A 13585-nucleotide genomic window follows, 5' to 3' on the forward strand; every position below is an offset into this window, starting at 1 on the left:
TCAATCCAGTGAATTTCACAAGAGACTTGGCGGCCCAGGACTTCCCCTCCTCATTGGCTGAGACAGCAGCGGGACTCTATTTGCTCCTACTGCTGCCAAAGTCAGTGAGCCAATGAGGAGAGGGGATGGGGCCAAACCGCTGCTCCATGTTTGAATGGGACACACAGAGCAGCGGCCTGGCTCTGTGTAAAGTCACTGCACATGGCAGGTAAGTATGACATGTTTGTTATTTATTAAAAAAAAAATCCAAAAAGCTTTATTGGACAAATGGATATACATCGGTTTGAGTAACAAACATTTATAAAAGTTTTCTTGTCCAAAGTATAAAGTAAGAAATACATTGGTTACAGTCTTCTTCTCATGTCCAACTATAACAAAGTCAAACGTGACTGTGCTAAGAACTTGTCCTTGTGGCTATTGAGGTGATGTAATTAGAGACAAATGGTACTTGTTATACTCAGAAAACAGATTCAAGCTTGCTATGTGATTGTGTTGACTAAGCGTGAAACCAAGCAGTGCATGGTACAGGAGTCAACAGATATTCACGCCTATTTGGTGATTGGGGGATAGGTGTTTTGTGTGTCTTTCATTGGTGGAAGGGTCTTCAGGATGAAGATGCTTGTGATTGTGTCTTAATAAGAATGTCTATATGGAGTAGTGATGTGTATGTGTTAAATTTCATGGGAGGTAAGGTAAACAGGGTTAATGTTTGTAAGGGGGTGTAGGGAGGGCGGGGCGGGGCTGTTTTTTTGTTAGTTGAGTGGGAGGGGAAAATATGTGGAGGGGGGGTTACTGGGAGAGTTGGAATGGGGGGATAGGGATCAAGCTTCCATGGTGTGGGATAGAGGGGTGTGTGAGGATAAGGGGTTCCTGCCTACTCTCTTGCCTCCTGGCTAGGAGTGTATACCTGTGATCTTGGCTTCAGTGTTTAACATAGTCGTCTGTCATTTTGAAATGTTGGTTATTTTTTAATTTAAAAAATTAAAAAAAGACTTTAGTATCACTTTAAATTTTATCTACTGTTATTTAATTTTTTTTAGATCATGGATGTTTTTTGCTTCCTTTGCAGTGGTCATTTATTAATGAGTTGAATAAACTGAAGAGCTTGCAGTCTCTTAATTGCCAAAACAACCCTTTGATGGAAAGTGAAAAGAACCCTAGAACTGTCCGACAGCTAATAATTGCAAAAATAGCAAATCTAAAGTATTTGAACAAGACAGAGGTATGTTATGTTATGCTGTTGTGTTTGTGGATCACGGGAGCACACAGAAACTTCGTACACATTTATAGAGATTTATATATTTCAAGACATTTGAGGGTTTAAAAAGAAAAAGCAAATCAGTGAGCAAGGAAGATTTAGTATACTTCTTTTATGTGGTGAAACGTTTTCAACAGTTCAGGGGATGCAGACGATATGTCTGAAGATTACAAGGATCAGCAAGATAGGGGGGAAAGAGGGGGTAGAAAAAGTTCTGAGCTGTTAAACAGGAACAAAGGGTAGGAACAGTCCTGGGACCGGTTGGGTGGGATCAAAGCATATGCAAGTGGGGACATGTTTTTCAAACATTTCAAAGTTTGAAAAATGTGGGGAAGGTTTGGGACTATTAGAGGTCGACCGATGTGGGTTTTTCTCTGGCCGATGCCGATATTTAGAAATTGTGCTTTCACATTGAGGTGATGCGCTGGCAGGATGTTAAAAAAAAAGTCCTGGAAGCAGCATCTTTGGAGCGGTGTATACCGCTCTTCCACTACTCCTGCCAATTGAAATGAATGGGCACCGCTGCCGAAGTGCCTGCAAAGCAATTTGGCAGTGGTGCTTCGCGGGCGCATTTAACCCCTTCCTCGGCCGCTAGCTGGGTTATAAGCGCCCCGCTAGCAGCCGAATAGCTCCGCTAAAAGACGGTAAAGCGCCACTAAAACTAGCAGTGTTTTACCATCAATGCCTGCCTGCTCCAGTGTGTAAGCTGCCTTAAGTAATAAGTGATACAGAAAATTTCTTACATTTAAACATTTATTAAACAAAACAAACCTCCAATCAGTTCATTGTATGTATAAAATGTATAATGATTAAAAAAAAACTATATCTTACCTGCTTCGCGCCCGCCCTATAGCCGAAATATGGCTGCAGAGCGGACGCTAACTGCCGGGAGGCCGTTCCTGAACGGCCTCCTGTTTACTTCAGCAATGCGCGCTCCCGCGAGCGCATCGGGGAAGTTCTGTGCTGGCCGTGTCCCTCGGACACAGCCAGTCACAAATCGCTGTAAACGGCCAATCACAGCGGCCGTTTACAGCGCGATCGGCGTGTCCAATGTGAGATGATCTCATATGTAAACATATGAGATCATCTCTCAGCGCCGCTCTCCCTCCTCACACAGACAGCGTGTGAGAAGGTAGAGATCAACGGCTGCAGCGGCCATAAGTTTAAAAAAAAAGGAAAAGTGCCATCCACTCCAGTGCCATCCTCCCCCAGTGCCATCCTCCCCCAGTGCCATCCTCCCCCAGTGCCATCCGCCCCAGTGCCATCCTCCCCCAGTGCCATCCTCCCCTCAGAGCCACCTGTTAGTGCTATCTGTTCCCAGTGCCACCTGTTAGTGCTATCTGTCCCCAGTGCCACCTGTTGTCAGTGCCATTTGTCCCCAGTGCCATCTGTCATCAGTGCCACGTGTCCTCAGTGCCACATAGTGCCATCTGTCATCAGTGCCACATTTTAGTGCCATCTGTCATCATTGCCATGTAGCAGTGCCATTTGTCATCAGTGCCACCTGTCATCAGTGCCACCTGTCAGTGTCATGTGCCATCTGTTGTCAGTGTCACGTGTCATCATTTCCACTTATCAGTGCCATCTGTCATCAGTGTCACGCGTCATTGGTGCCACGTATTAGTGCCATCTGTCATCAGTGCCACGTATAAGTGCCATCTGTCATCATTGCCACGTGTCATCAGTGACACATATAAGTGTCATCAGTGCCACGTATCAGTGCCATCTGTCATCAGTGCCACGTGTCATTGTCCTGGTGCTCCAGGGCCTTCAAAAGTGTAATAGGTAGTCAACAAGTTAGATGTGTAATTTATGCTCCTAGAACATGTGACGGCGCTCCCTGCCTGTTGGGTCTCTCTACGTGGCCAGGCTGTGAAAAAGTCCCACACATGTGGTATTGTAATACTCAGGAGGAGTAGCAGATTTTTTTGGGGGGTGTCATTTGTGATATACACATGCCACGTGGGAGACATAACCTATTACAATGACAATTTTGTGGGAAAAAAAAAATCTTAATTTTGCAAAGAATTGTGGGAAAAAATGACATCAAAAAGCTCACCATGCCTCTTACTAAATACTTTGGAATGTCTACTTTCCAAAAAGGGGTCATTTGGGGGGTATTTGTACTTTCCTGACTTGACCGCCGCATGCCATTGTACGTCATTACAATGGCATGTACAGGCACAAGCACGTACATGTACAGGCACAAGCACGTACATGTACGTGCTTGCCTTCCAGCGGGTGGGGGGTAAGTAAGTCTGCACCAAACACTACACTGACACTAAATAACACAGGCACACAAACCCCCCCCCCCCCCCCGATCGCCCCCCGATGTCCCCCCCCCAGTCACAGTGTCACTGATTGCAGTGATCATTTATTTACTGATCACTGCATTCAGTGTCAGTTGTAAAAGTAAATACTGTCAGGGCAGTTAGTGTTAGGTCCAGGGTAGCCCCCTACCACCCCCCAATAAAGATTTAACCCCCTGATTGCCCTTAGAGTTTACCCTTTCACCCCCTTTTGCCAGTGTCACTAAGCGATAATTTTTCTGATCGCTGCATTAGTGTCGTTAGGTAGCTAGGTAGCTAGTTATTTTTTTAGGTTCACCGCCAGGTTTTTATAGCGCTAGGTACCCTGATATACTACCCAATAACGGTTTTAACCCCCTGATTGCCCCTAGTTAACCCTTTCACCCCCTTTTGCCAGTGTCACTAAGCGATAGTTTTTCTGATCGCTGCATTAGTGTCACTGGTGACGCTGGTTAGCCAGTTAGTTATTTAGGTTCCCCGTCAGGTTTTTATATAGCGCCAGGGACCCCCATATACTACCTAATAAAAATTTGAACCCCCTGATTGCCACTAGTTAACCCTTTCACCAGTGATCACCGTATAAGTGTTACGGGTGACTCTGGTTAGTTTGCTTTTTATAGCATCAGGGCACCCACCATTTATTACCCAATAAAGGTTTAACCCCCTGATCACCCGGCGGGTGATATCAATTAGGTTTTAGGGTCAGGGTCTGCGTCGCCCCAGGCAGCGCTAGGTTAGTGCCAGTACCACTAACACCCACGTGCAAAGCATAAACCTCCCGTAGTGGTATAGAATCTGGACAGATCAATATCTGATCTGATCAGATCTATACTAGCGTTCCCAGCAGTTTAGGGTTCCAAAAAAAACGCATTGTTAGCGGGATCAGCCCAGATACCTGCTAGCACCTGCGTTTTGCCCCTCCGCCCAGCCCACCCAAGTGCAGTGTCGATCGATCACTGTCACTTACAAAACACTAAACACATAACTACAGCGATCGCAGAGTCAGGCCTGATCCCTGCGATCGCTAACATTTTTTTTTGGTAGCGTTTTATATTTAAATCCGGAAGGCAGTGCTTGGTTTTCGGGGTCCAGTACATGGCTAGGCTCCCAAAAAGTCCCCCACATGTGGTATCCCCGTACTCGGGAGAAGCAGCAGAATTTATTTTGGGGTGTAATTTGACTTATGCCCATAGCATGTGTGAGCAATATATCATTTAGTGACAACTTTGTGCAAAAAAAAAAAAATGTAATATTCCTGCAACTTGTGGCAAAATATAAAATATTTCATGGACTCAACATGCCTCTCAGTAAATAGCTTGGGGTGTCTAATTTCCAAAATGGGGTCATTTGGGGGGGGTTTTGTGTTATTTTGGCATTTTATCGCCTTCAAAACTGTGATAGGTAGTGAGGAGTGAAATCAAAAATTTGCACCCTTAGAAACCCCGAAGGCAGTGATTGGTTTTCGGGGTGCCGTATGCGGCTAGACTCCCAAAAAGTCCCACATATGTGGTATCCCCGTACTCGGGAGAAGCAGCAGAATATATTTTGGGGTGCAATTCCACATATAACTATGGCATGTGTGAGCAATATATCATTTAGTGACAACTTTTTGTAAACTTTTTTTTTTTTTTGTGTCATTATTCAATCACTTGGGACAAAAAAAAAATATTCAATGGGCTCAACATGCCTCTCAGAAATTTCCTTGGGGTGTCTACTTTCCAAAATGCGGTCATTTGGGGGGGATTTGTACTGCCCTACCATTTTAGCACCTCAAGAAATGAGATAGGCAGTCATAAATTAAAAGCTGTGTAAATTCCAGAACATGTACTCTAGTTTGTAGACGCTATAACTTTTGCGCAAACCAAAAAATATACGCTTATTGACATTTTTTTTACTAAAGACATGTGGCTGAATACATTTTGCCCTAAATGTATGACTAAAATTTAGTTTATTTGGGAGTAGGACGCTTGTGACCTGAGCTCCGCTCCTACCGCGATCTCCTGTAGTGATCCTGGGTGCCCACTGACTGTTTTACCTACGATTTTACCGGTGTAATACCTGCTACTTTCTCGTGTATACCTTGGGACGATGTCTCCGACGAAGAAGCAGTCTGCAGTGGCAGCATCTCTTGAAAAATTCCGGCGGGACCATGAGGGCCATCATGGCGGACAGTCCACTCCGGCTGCAGAACCTGCTACCTCAGACACGGCGAAGGTGCTTGAGGCGATTTCTACCTGCCAGGCCACACTGACAACTAAGCTTGAGGAGGTTAAGGTGGACGTCTCACTTATCCGACAGGACATGGCTAAACTGCGTGACAGAGTGAAGGAAACTGAAACCCGGATCAGTCAGGCCGAAGATGTCCTGTTCCTTCTGCAGCATGCCCAGGAGGATGTGCAAAGGCAACTCCAGCAGCTGGCCCAGAAACAGGACGACCTTGAGAATAGGGCCCGCAGATCTAACCTCCGATTTATCGGCCTACCGGAGGACTCCGAGGGGGCTGACCCGGCGACATTTTTGGAATCTCTCCTGATTAAGGCCTATGGTAGGGAGGCGTTCTCTACCTCCTTTATTATTGAAAGGGCCCACAGAATGCCTTCCCGTCCGCTGCCGGAGGGGGCACCTCCTCGCACGTGCATTGCTAAGCTGCTAAATTACCGAGATAGGGATGCCATCCTTCGCCTTACTCGAGAAAAAGGCAACATCCCGTTTCAGAACGGACATATATCGGTGTTTCCCGACTTCTCCGCAGAAGTTCAAAAACTTCCCATTTCATGGAAGTCAAGAGGCCTCAGGGCACATCACCTCAAATACGCCATGTTGTACCCGGCCAGACTCCGCGTTGTGGGGGAAGATAGGGCCTACTTTTTTGAAGATCCTGAGATGGCGGTATCCTGGTTGGACCAGAGAGACGCGGCTCGAAATCGGCCACCTCGAGACTAAAATCGTTGGAGGATTTGTGAGTACTCTATCTGCTCACCCCTTTCTATTTGCCCGTGTGAAAGCAGATCGCTGTTGGACTGCCTATGCGTGGTTCACTATCCTCAGTCCCTGAATAGATACTTCTGTTCCCCCTCTTTATCGTGGATGGCCGTTACTCTTGTGGACTGAACATTTGCTGCTGCCTATGGCCACGCTCTGCGGGCATCCCCCTGGTTCGTTACACAGTACCCCTTCCCCCTCCCTGTTAGTTTGGGGGGCCCGCTTGGCGGGCTTTTTTGGGCCCTTTCCCTGGGTGGGTGGGGGGGTCGCGGGTCATCTCAACTTGCTGCATGGGACTGCAGAACTTTGACTTTCTCCTGATACATGCCCTTTACTGGACTGCTATGTCTCGCTGCTGAACTGGGCACCGCACCAATGGGAGTGGGGTGGGAAATGGACGCATGGTCCGGCTCCAGCCTACAAGCCGGGTTATGACGGGAGAAGACTTGGTCTTGTCACTGGGTCCATATCTGGCAAAGTCCAGCCCCGTCGCTTATTGTTATTGACATTGCCTAGTGTTATATGGTTTGTTTTGGGAAGGGAGCTCCAGCCAAGTGGGGGTGGCTGAGAGCAGGGAGGGTGGGGATGGGTTGTAGTTGTTATGTTATAGTATGTTATGTTCTATGCTTAGTTTATGGCACAAGCTTTATTTGGTTATGGAACAGACAAATGTCTCTTTTTCATGTCTACTCTGATAAATATGGGAATGGATACTGTTTTGACGGGTGGTATGGGTACTATTTTTCTCCTTGTGATATTGTACCATGCAATGGGTACCCTGAAGTTACTGACGTGGAATGTCAGGGGAATTCGGGATAAAATTAAGAGGGCGGCAGTGTTTGGGTGTCTTAAAACTTATAGAGCGGATATCACAGTTCTGGTGGAGAAGCATGTAACTGGGAGATTGCAAATAGCTTTGCGTCGCCCGTGGATTGGATTGGCCTACCACGCCACCCATACGTCCTATTCTCGCGGGGTGTCTGTATTGATATCTAAAACGGCACAGTTTTCCTTGGTTTCTTTACAGACAGACCCACAGGGCAGATATATATTTATACACTGCTTATTGCACGGAGAACAGTACATTATTCTCGCCTATTATGTACCCCCGCCCTACGATCATAGACTAATTACAGAGGGATTATTTTTTATGGCTCAACACCCTAATGTCCCAGCAATTTGGCTGGGAGATTTTAATATGGTTTTGAATCCAGGGGTGGATAGAATGAGTTCTACTCGAGGGGACCATCCACAGGGGGATACTGGCCTAGGTCGCACGTTTCAGGAATTCTCTCTTACAGATTTATAGCGATTTAAATATCAGGCTAAACGTGTTTACTCCTGTTTCTCTGCAACTCACTCCACCATGTCACGCATAGATTATATTGCTGTGTCCGCCCAGTTGTTACCCAGGCTAGTAGACACGGGCTATTATGCTAGATCAACTCAAGATACACTATTAATGGCCTCCCCTCTAGTATATCATCACAGCGCTCAATCACCCCTCCCCCCAGCTGCCACTTAAATATTGGAATATATATCTCAGAAGGTGAAAAAAAGAGAAAAACTGACAATAACAATACGAAAATCACCTTGTGGCGCTTAAAAGAAGAGAAAACTGCTGAATAACAGTGTACTACAGTGTTCAAAATGAACCACGTGAAAATTATAAACACATGTGCATAAATACAGTACAATAAACATTGAAGTAAATTGTGATTAAATATCCACAAATAATAATAAACAATCACATATGGGTAATGAAGTAAATATGTGACAGAAAATGAATAAGTAGAAAAAATAAATAAAAATATAAATAATATTCTACTACTAGTGATCTAATATCGATGTGAGCAATAGTGATCAAAGTCCCCAAAAAATTTTTTTTTCAAAGTTCAATAATCAAGCAGACAATTATTTTCTAATATGAAAAATTATAGTGGTAGTAGCATTAGTTCAAAAGCTGCTTTTCCAGTGAAAGTTCTACAACAAAGTGTCCATAAAACTAAAAGCCTCCACCGCACCCTTGGTGTCCGTGCCCCCCTTGTTTAGAACACTCACCAGCAGTATTGCCCAGCACTCTCGTGTCGGGCAAAAATCGCTTTTAGTAAATAAAGATGATTAATATGTCTCCAGCCAACTCTTGTAACAGACTTCGCAGCAGAGGGTAATGATTTAATATCTCAGAATTACCTCGGGGAGACAAAAGAGACTTCCCATAGTGCAAAATTGCAAAACTGTTTTTAATCTCAATAAAAGAATCGATTAAAATCACACTCACATGGATCAAATTAAAAGCAGGCACTTCAAATAGACATTCCACTTATCAATCAGGAGATCCTTCCCTCATAGGCATTGGTGAGCACTCTGGAAGCAGGCTAGGTTAATACCAAAAGCACCGTCTCTATATATGGTAGCTGTGTGGTACCTGACAGCAGACAACCAAACTTGAAAGCAGCGCCAAATAGTAATGTCCAGTCCTTCCACTTGTGTGTTCTCCTTCCTCCGCCTTCTCTCTAACCTTTTACTATGTATACTGGTCGCCGTATAGCCACGCCCCCGACATGTTTCGTCCAATAGACTTCCTCATGGGTTTGGCTATCCAGCTATCACAACCCCCCTTTTATTTAGAATCACATGCGACCAGTCCATCCCAGTAAAGGTAACTCCTCCCCCCCATGCTTTCCAATTGGTTGTTAAACCCTTCCGGTGGGTGGTTCTTAATCAATTTCTCCCCAACTCCTCCCCATCTCTATGTATAGAACCACTCATCATTACTTCATATACTACTCCCAATTGGATCAGGAAAGTGAATCATCGGCTGATCACCGCACATTTCCAGAGAGACCAAAACACCCACCTCTCTTTCCGATTGCTCTCCTCATCATTTACCTCATCCAAACAGTAATGGACGATTTATTTCGTCCACGCGCATGCGCGGACTTCCGGGGAAGCTCGTTCACTTCGCAGACTGATTGGATGCAACCTCCCTCAACTGGGCGTCTCCGTCATCACGCTTGCGCTAGCGCGTTTACCCCGGACCGCCCACTCCACCCACGTCATCTTGCTACACCCGGGATTCACTAATAGACTGCGCAGGCGCCGGTCCCTACAAAACCTCGTGGCGAGGAGAGCACAGTCTCCTCCCCATCGGCAGCCCCCTCCAATCGGATTCGCCAGTAAGCAAACCAGGGGGAGATCAGCGGTCCCATCAGATTCTACCCAGTGGCAAAGTTACTCTATTCCTCCCAAATAAAGCAATGACTTTGCACGTAACGTTCAGCCCAGCATAGCATCCTAACACCACTCCCAACCTCAACTTCACAAGAAAATATTAACCCCTATGATGAGACTGATCCATCATACAGAATGTGTACATAAAACAAAATTCTTGATAATGTATGTACACGTATTACAAAACAACTAAATATTAGGAATCTTTGAATACCTATATGGGCAAATGACAAATATAAAATAATCAGGCAGCGGAGGAGATCACACAAGGGGGTACAAGCAATGTGTATTTATCCCCCCTACTTTAGAGGGGATGCTCAATGTCCCCCTTATTATTGAACAAATCTGCTGACATATCCTTATGCGACCAATGCCCAGGAGTTCACATAGAGTTATACAACAAAGAGCCAAAATCAAAGCAACAACTATCGTATACATTGCTTATCTCAAACCCATCTACTCATTTAGACATGAGATGCATGGACAATAGACATCATTTTAAAAGACACCTAAATATGATGATTGGTGTCACGGTGTACCTCCATATACACACGTATAATCCTAAAAATATCAAAGTCAAAAATATAGAATAAAAATGATAAAACTAAAAAAATCCAAGAATCCCCTAAGATGCATCCAATGGCTATCTTTCTAACTAAGATTTTAACTGCTTATAGTCAGGCCATATTCTCAATAATGCCCTCTAAGCAAGACAAGGGAAACGAAGCGGACACTATCACCAATGGCAAGTTATGTCAGGAGTTATTGATGAAGCTATTGACATCCAACTCGATGTTCATTCCCGTTGGTGTCAAGCTCCTCATCAAAAATATCCACCTCGTTTCCCTTTGTGACAAATCTCTGATCCGGTTTGAACCCCTCCAAGAGTGATGAACCTGATCAATGCCGCAGAACTGTAGAAAGGTTGGATCCTGCTGATGGCACTCTTTAAAGTGCATAGACACACTATGATACTTGTATCCCTTCCGTATATTGGCAAGGTGTTCCGAGATGCGGACCTTCAATTGCCTTTTAGTGCGTCCCACATAATAGAGCCTGCATGGACACCACAACAGATATACCACAAAGGTCGTGTTGCAGGTCATAAATTCCTCTACTCTGAAGGATTCACCCACCCCGTTGGTCACTGAGGTTATACCCCTATTAATCTTTAAAACCGTTCTGCAGCAAATACATTTTTCTACATGAAAAAAATCCTTTTAGACCTCCAGAAATAGTAAGTCTTATTGGCGGATCTAGTATCTTCTTAACGATCCTATCACCAATATTGGGGGCCCTTCTATAGATAAACCTGGGAACAGTTGGTAAAACTGAGCCCAGGTATTTATCCCTGCCCAAAATATGCCAATGCTTAGCAAAAATAAATTCTATGTCCCTATATTGGTGATGAAAACCTGACAAGAATTTGAATTGATGCTGTGTCTGATCACTACTTCTCACCTGATCTTGCAGACATACCTCCCTAGGGATATTTCCCACTTCCTCTATTACTTTGTCAAGGTGGGTGCAATTATATCCCTTCTGTAAAAATCTCTCCTTCAATACACCAGACTGAGTGGCAAAGTCCATGTCTGTAGTGCAGTTGCGGCGAACTCTCAGAAACTGACCTTTCGGAATGTTCCTTATCCACGAGGGGTGGTGGCCACTCCTCGTGGACAGGTAACTATTCCGGTCTGTGGTTTTGAAGAATACTGTCGTCTTCAAGTGATCCCTATCTCTTTCTATAGTGAGGTCCAAAAAATTAACAGAAATGGGGCTAATATTGAAGTCCAATCTTATATTGTTGAGGTTGGAGTTCAATTTTTCCGCGAACATTTTGACAGTTAGCTCAGTGCCCAACCAGATAAACAGGACATCATCAATAAACCTCCGATAGAAGATCAACTGTTGTGGTCTACTCGAGAAGACAGTCCTATCCTCCCACTCCGCCATAAACAGGTTGGCAAGGCTCGGGGCATATTTAGCCCCCATTGCCACGCCAACCTTCTGAGAGTAGAAGACTCCCCCATACCAAAAGTAATTATGGGACATGCAAAAATCTAAAGCATGGCCCACAAACACCTTTCGAGCATGAGGGATATCATCCCTCCTGCTTAAAGCCCAATTAAGGGCCAGCAATGCATCCTGATGTTGGATGATGGTGTACAAGCTTGCCACATCCGCTGTTACCAAAAAAGCTTCAGCATCAGGAGGGATTTGTATCTCATTTAGAGCTTTTAAAAGGTCAGTGGTGTCCCTTAAGTAAGCCCTTGTGTTTCTAACACTAGGTTGAAGGACTCTATCCAGATATTCCCCCAGTCTTGCCGTAACTGAGCCTATACCATTAACAATCGGACGTGGAGGAGGGGCGATTTGGTCCTTGTGTATTTTAGGTAAGGTGTAAATAACCGGTATCCTGCACGCACTCGGAACTAAATACTTAGTTTCTTTACTGCCCCTTTACCATATCCCCATTGGATGAGAGCCTCCAATTGATTTTTATAATTATCAGTGGGATCTGCATCCAATTTTCTATATGTGGTAGTATCACTCAATAATGCTTTTAACTGGTTATCGTAGAAAGATCTATCCAAAATAACCACCCCCCCTCCTTTATCAGCAGGGCGTACAATAATGTCTTTTTTGTCCTCCAAAGACTTAATCCCGTCCTTAAAATGACGAGCATTAACGCCTTTCTTCAGAGGTAATGCATCTAGATCATTGAGTACCAAATTTTTAAAGACTTCCACAAAGTGATTACTAGGGATCTGAGGGTTAAACAAGGAACGATTTTTTAAACCACTGTCACTTAGGGTGTCAATTGAACTCACAGTAGAGCTTCTCTTAGAGGGGTGCATAAGAAAATGTTTTTTGATATTTAGAGTGCGCACGTACTTGTGTACATCCATATAAATATCAAATTTGTTCAACATTCTTCTCGGTGCACACTTAAGGCCCGTCTTTAGAATGTTTAATTCTTTGGTTTCCAATTGCACCTTACTTAAATTGAACACACCTCCATCTACATGTCCCTCATTCTTTTTCTTGGATTGTTTGTGTTGTTTTCGCTTTCCCGCACGGCATCCTCTCCGTTTTTGCCCATTGGACCATTGTATTGAAGAGATGTACTCCTCTGTCCCACATATGTCCCTGTACCTCGACCTCTTGGGGTCCCTCCTCCCCGTCCTCCTCTCCCCCTCTGATTTAGAAAAGGTGGAGGGGGGGGGTGGTAGGATGGGTACATATTCTCATTGTACCTCCTTTCCGCATCCTCATGTCCCAATGGTGCGAACCTGTTGTACACTGGTAGCGAAAAACCCCTGTTGTTATCTAACACTTCTTGTGGCCATCTTTGATCTCTAAAGGGTGGGTAAGATGTTGAATGTGGGTAACCCATCATCTGAGGTTGAGGTTGTTGAAAACCGTACTGTACTGGGGGAAAGCCTCCCTCTCTTTCAATCGGTGCTATCCTGGGTGAAGGGTATCCCCCTTGAGATATTGGTCTCCTTTGATGGGTATCTACATCTCTTGGTTTGACACTTTGAGATGTGGGTGTTTTATTGTTGGTTTTAGTGGCGGTCTGAGATATATATTCCAATATTTAAGTGGCAGCTGGGGGGAGGGGTGATTGAGCGCTGTGATGATATACTAGAGGGGAGGCCATTAATAATGTATCTTGAGTTTTTCTAATTATTGTTTAATCACTAGCAGCTGGGGAGAACCCTTTATAGTCTTTGTTGTGAGTTATATTGAAGGCTTCACGATGGAGGCCATCAATTACCTTGCATCACGACAAATTATT

General features: G+C 44.6%; 1 protein-coding gene across 11 annotated transcripts in view; it reads left to right on the plus strand.

Annotated features, from left to right (window-relative positions):
* TBCE (tubulin folding cofactor E) overlaps positions 1-13585 on the plus strand; it is a 969060-nt gene that overhangs the window by 654272 nt on the left and 301203 nt on the right. For 10 of the 11 annotated variants that reach the window (XM_077486518.1, XM_077486519.1, XM_077486516.1 and 7 more), the window contains one exon: positions 1070-1222. The exons of the other annotated variant lie outside the window; for it this stretch is intronic. In XM_077486518.1, the coding sequence (XP_077342644.1) occupies positions 1070-1222 (153 nt within the window). The remainder of the gene's footprint in view (positions 1-1069; positions 1223-13585) is intronic. 11 annotated transcript variants of the gene reach the window in all.

The sequence above is a fragment of the Lithobates pipiens genome, unplaced genomic scaffold, assembly GCF_037356315.1.
Source record: "Lithobates pipiens isolate NorthernLeopardFrog02 unplaced genomic scaffold, aLitPip1_a1.2 Scaffold_18, whole genome shotgun sequence".
Taxonomy (NCBI): domain Eukaryota; kingdom Metazoa; phylum Chordata; class Amphibia; order Anura; family Ranidae; genus Lithobates; species Lithobates pipiens.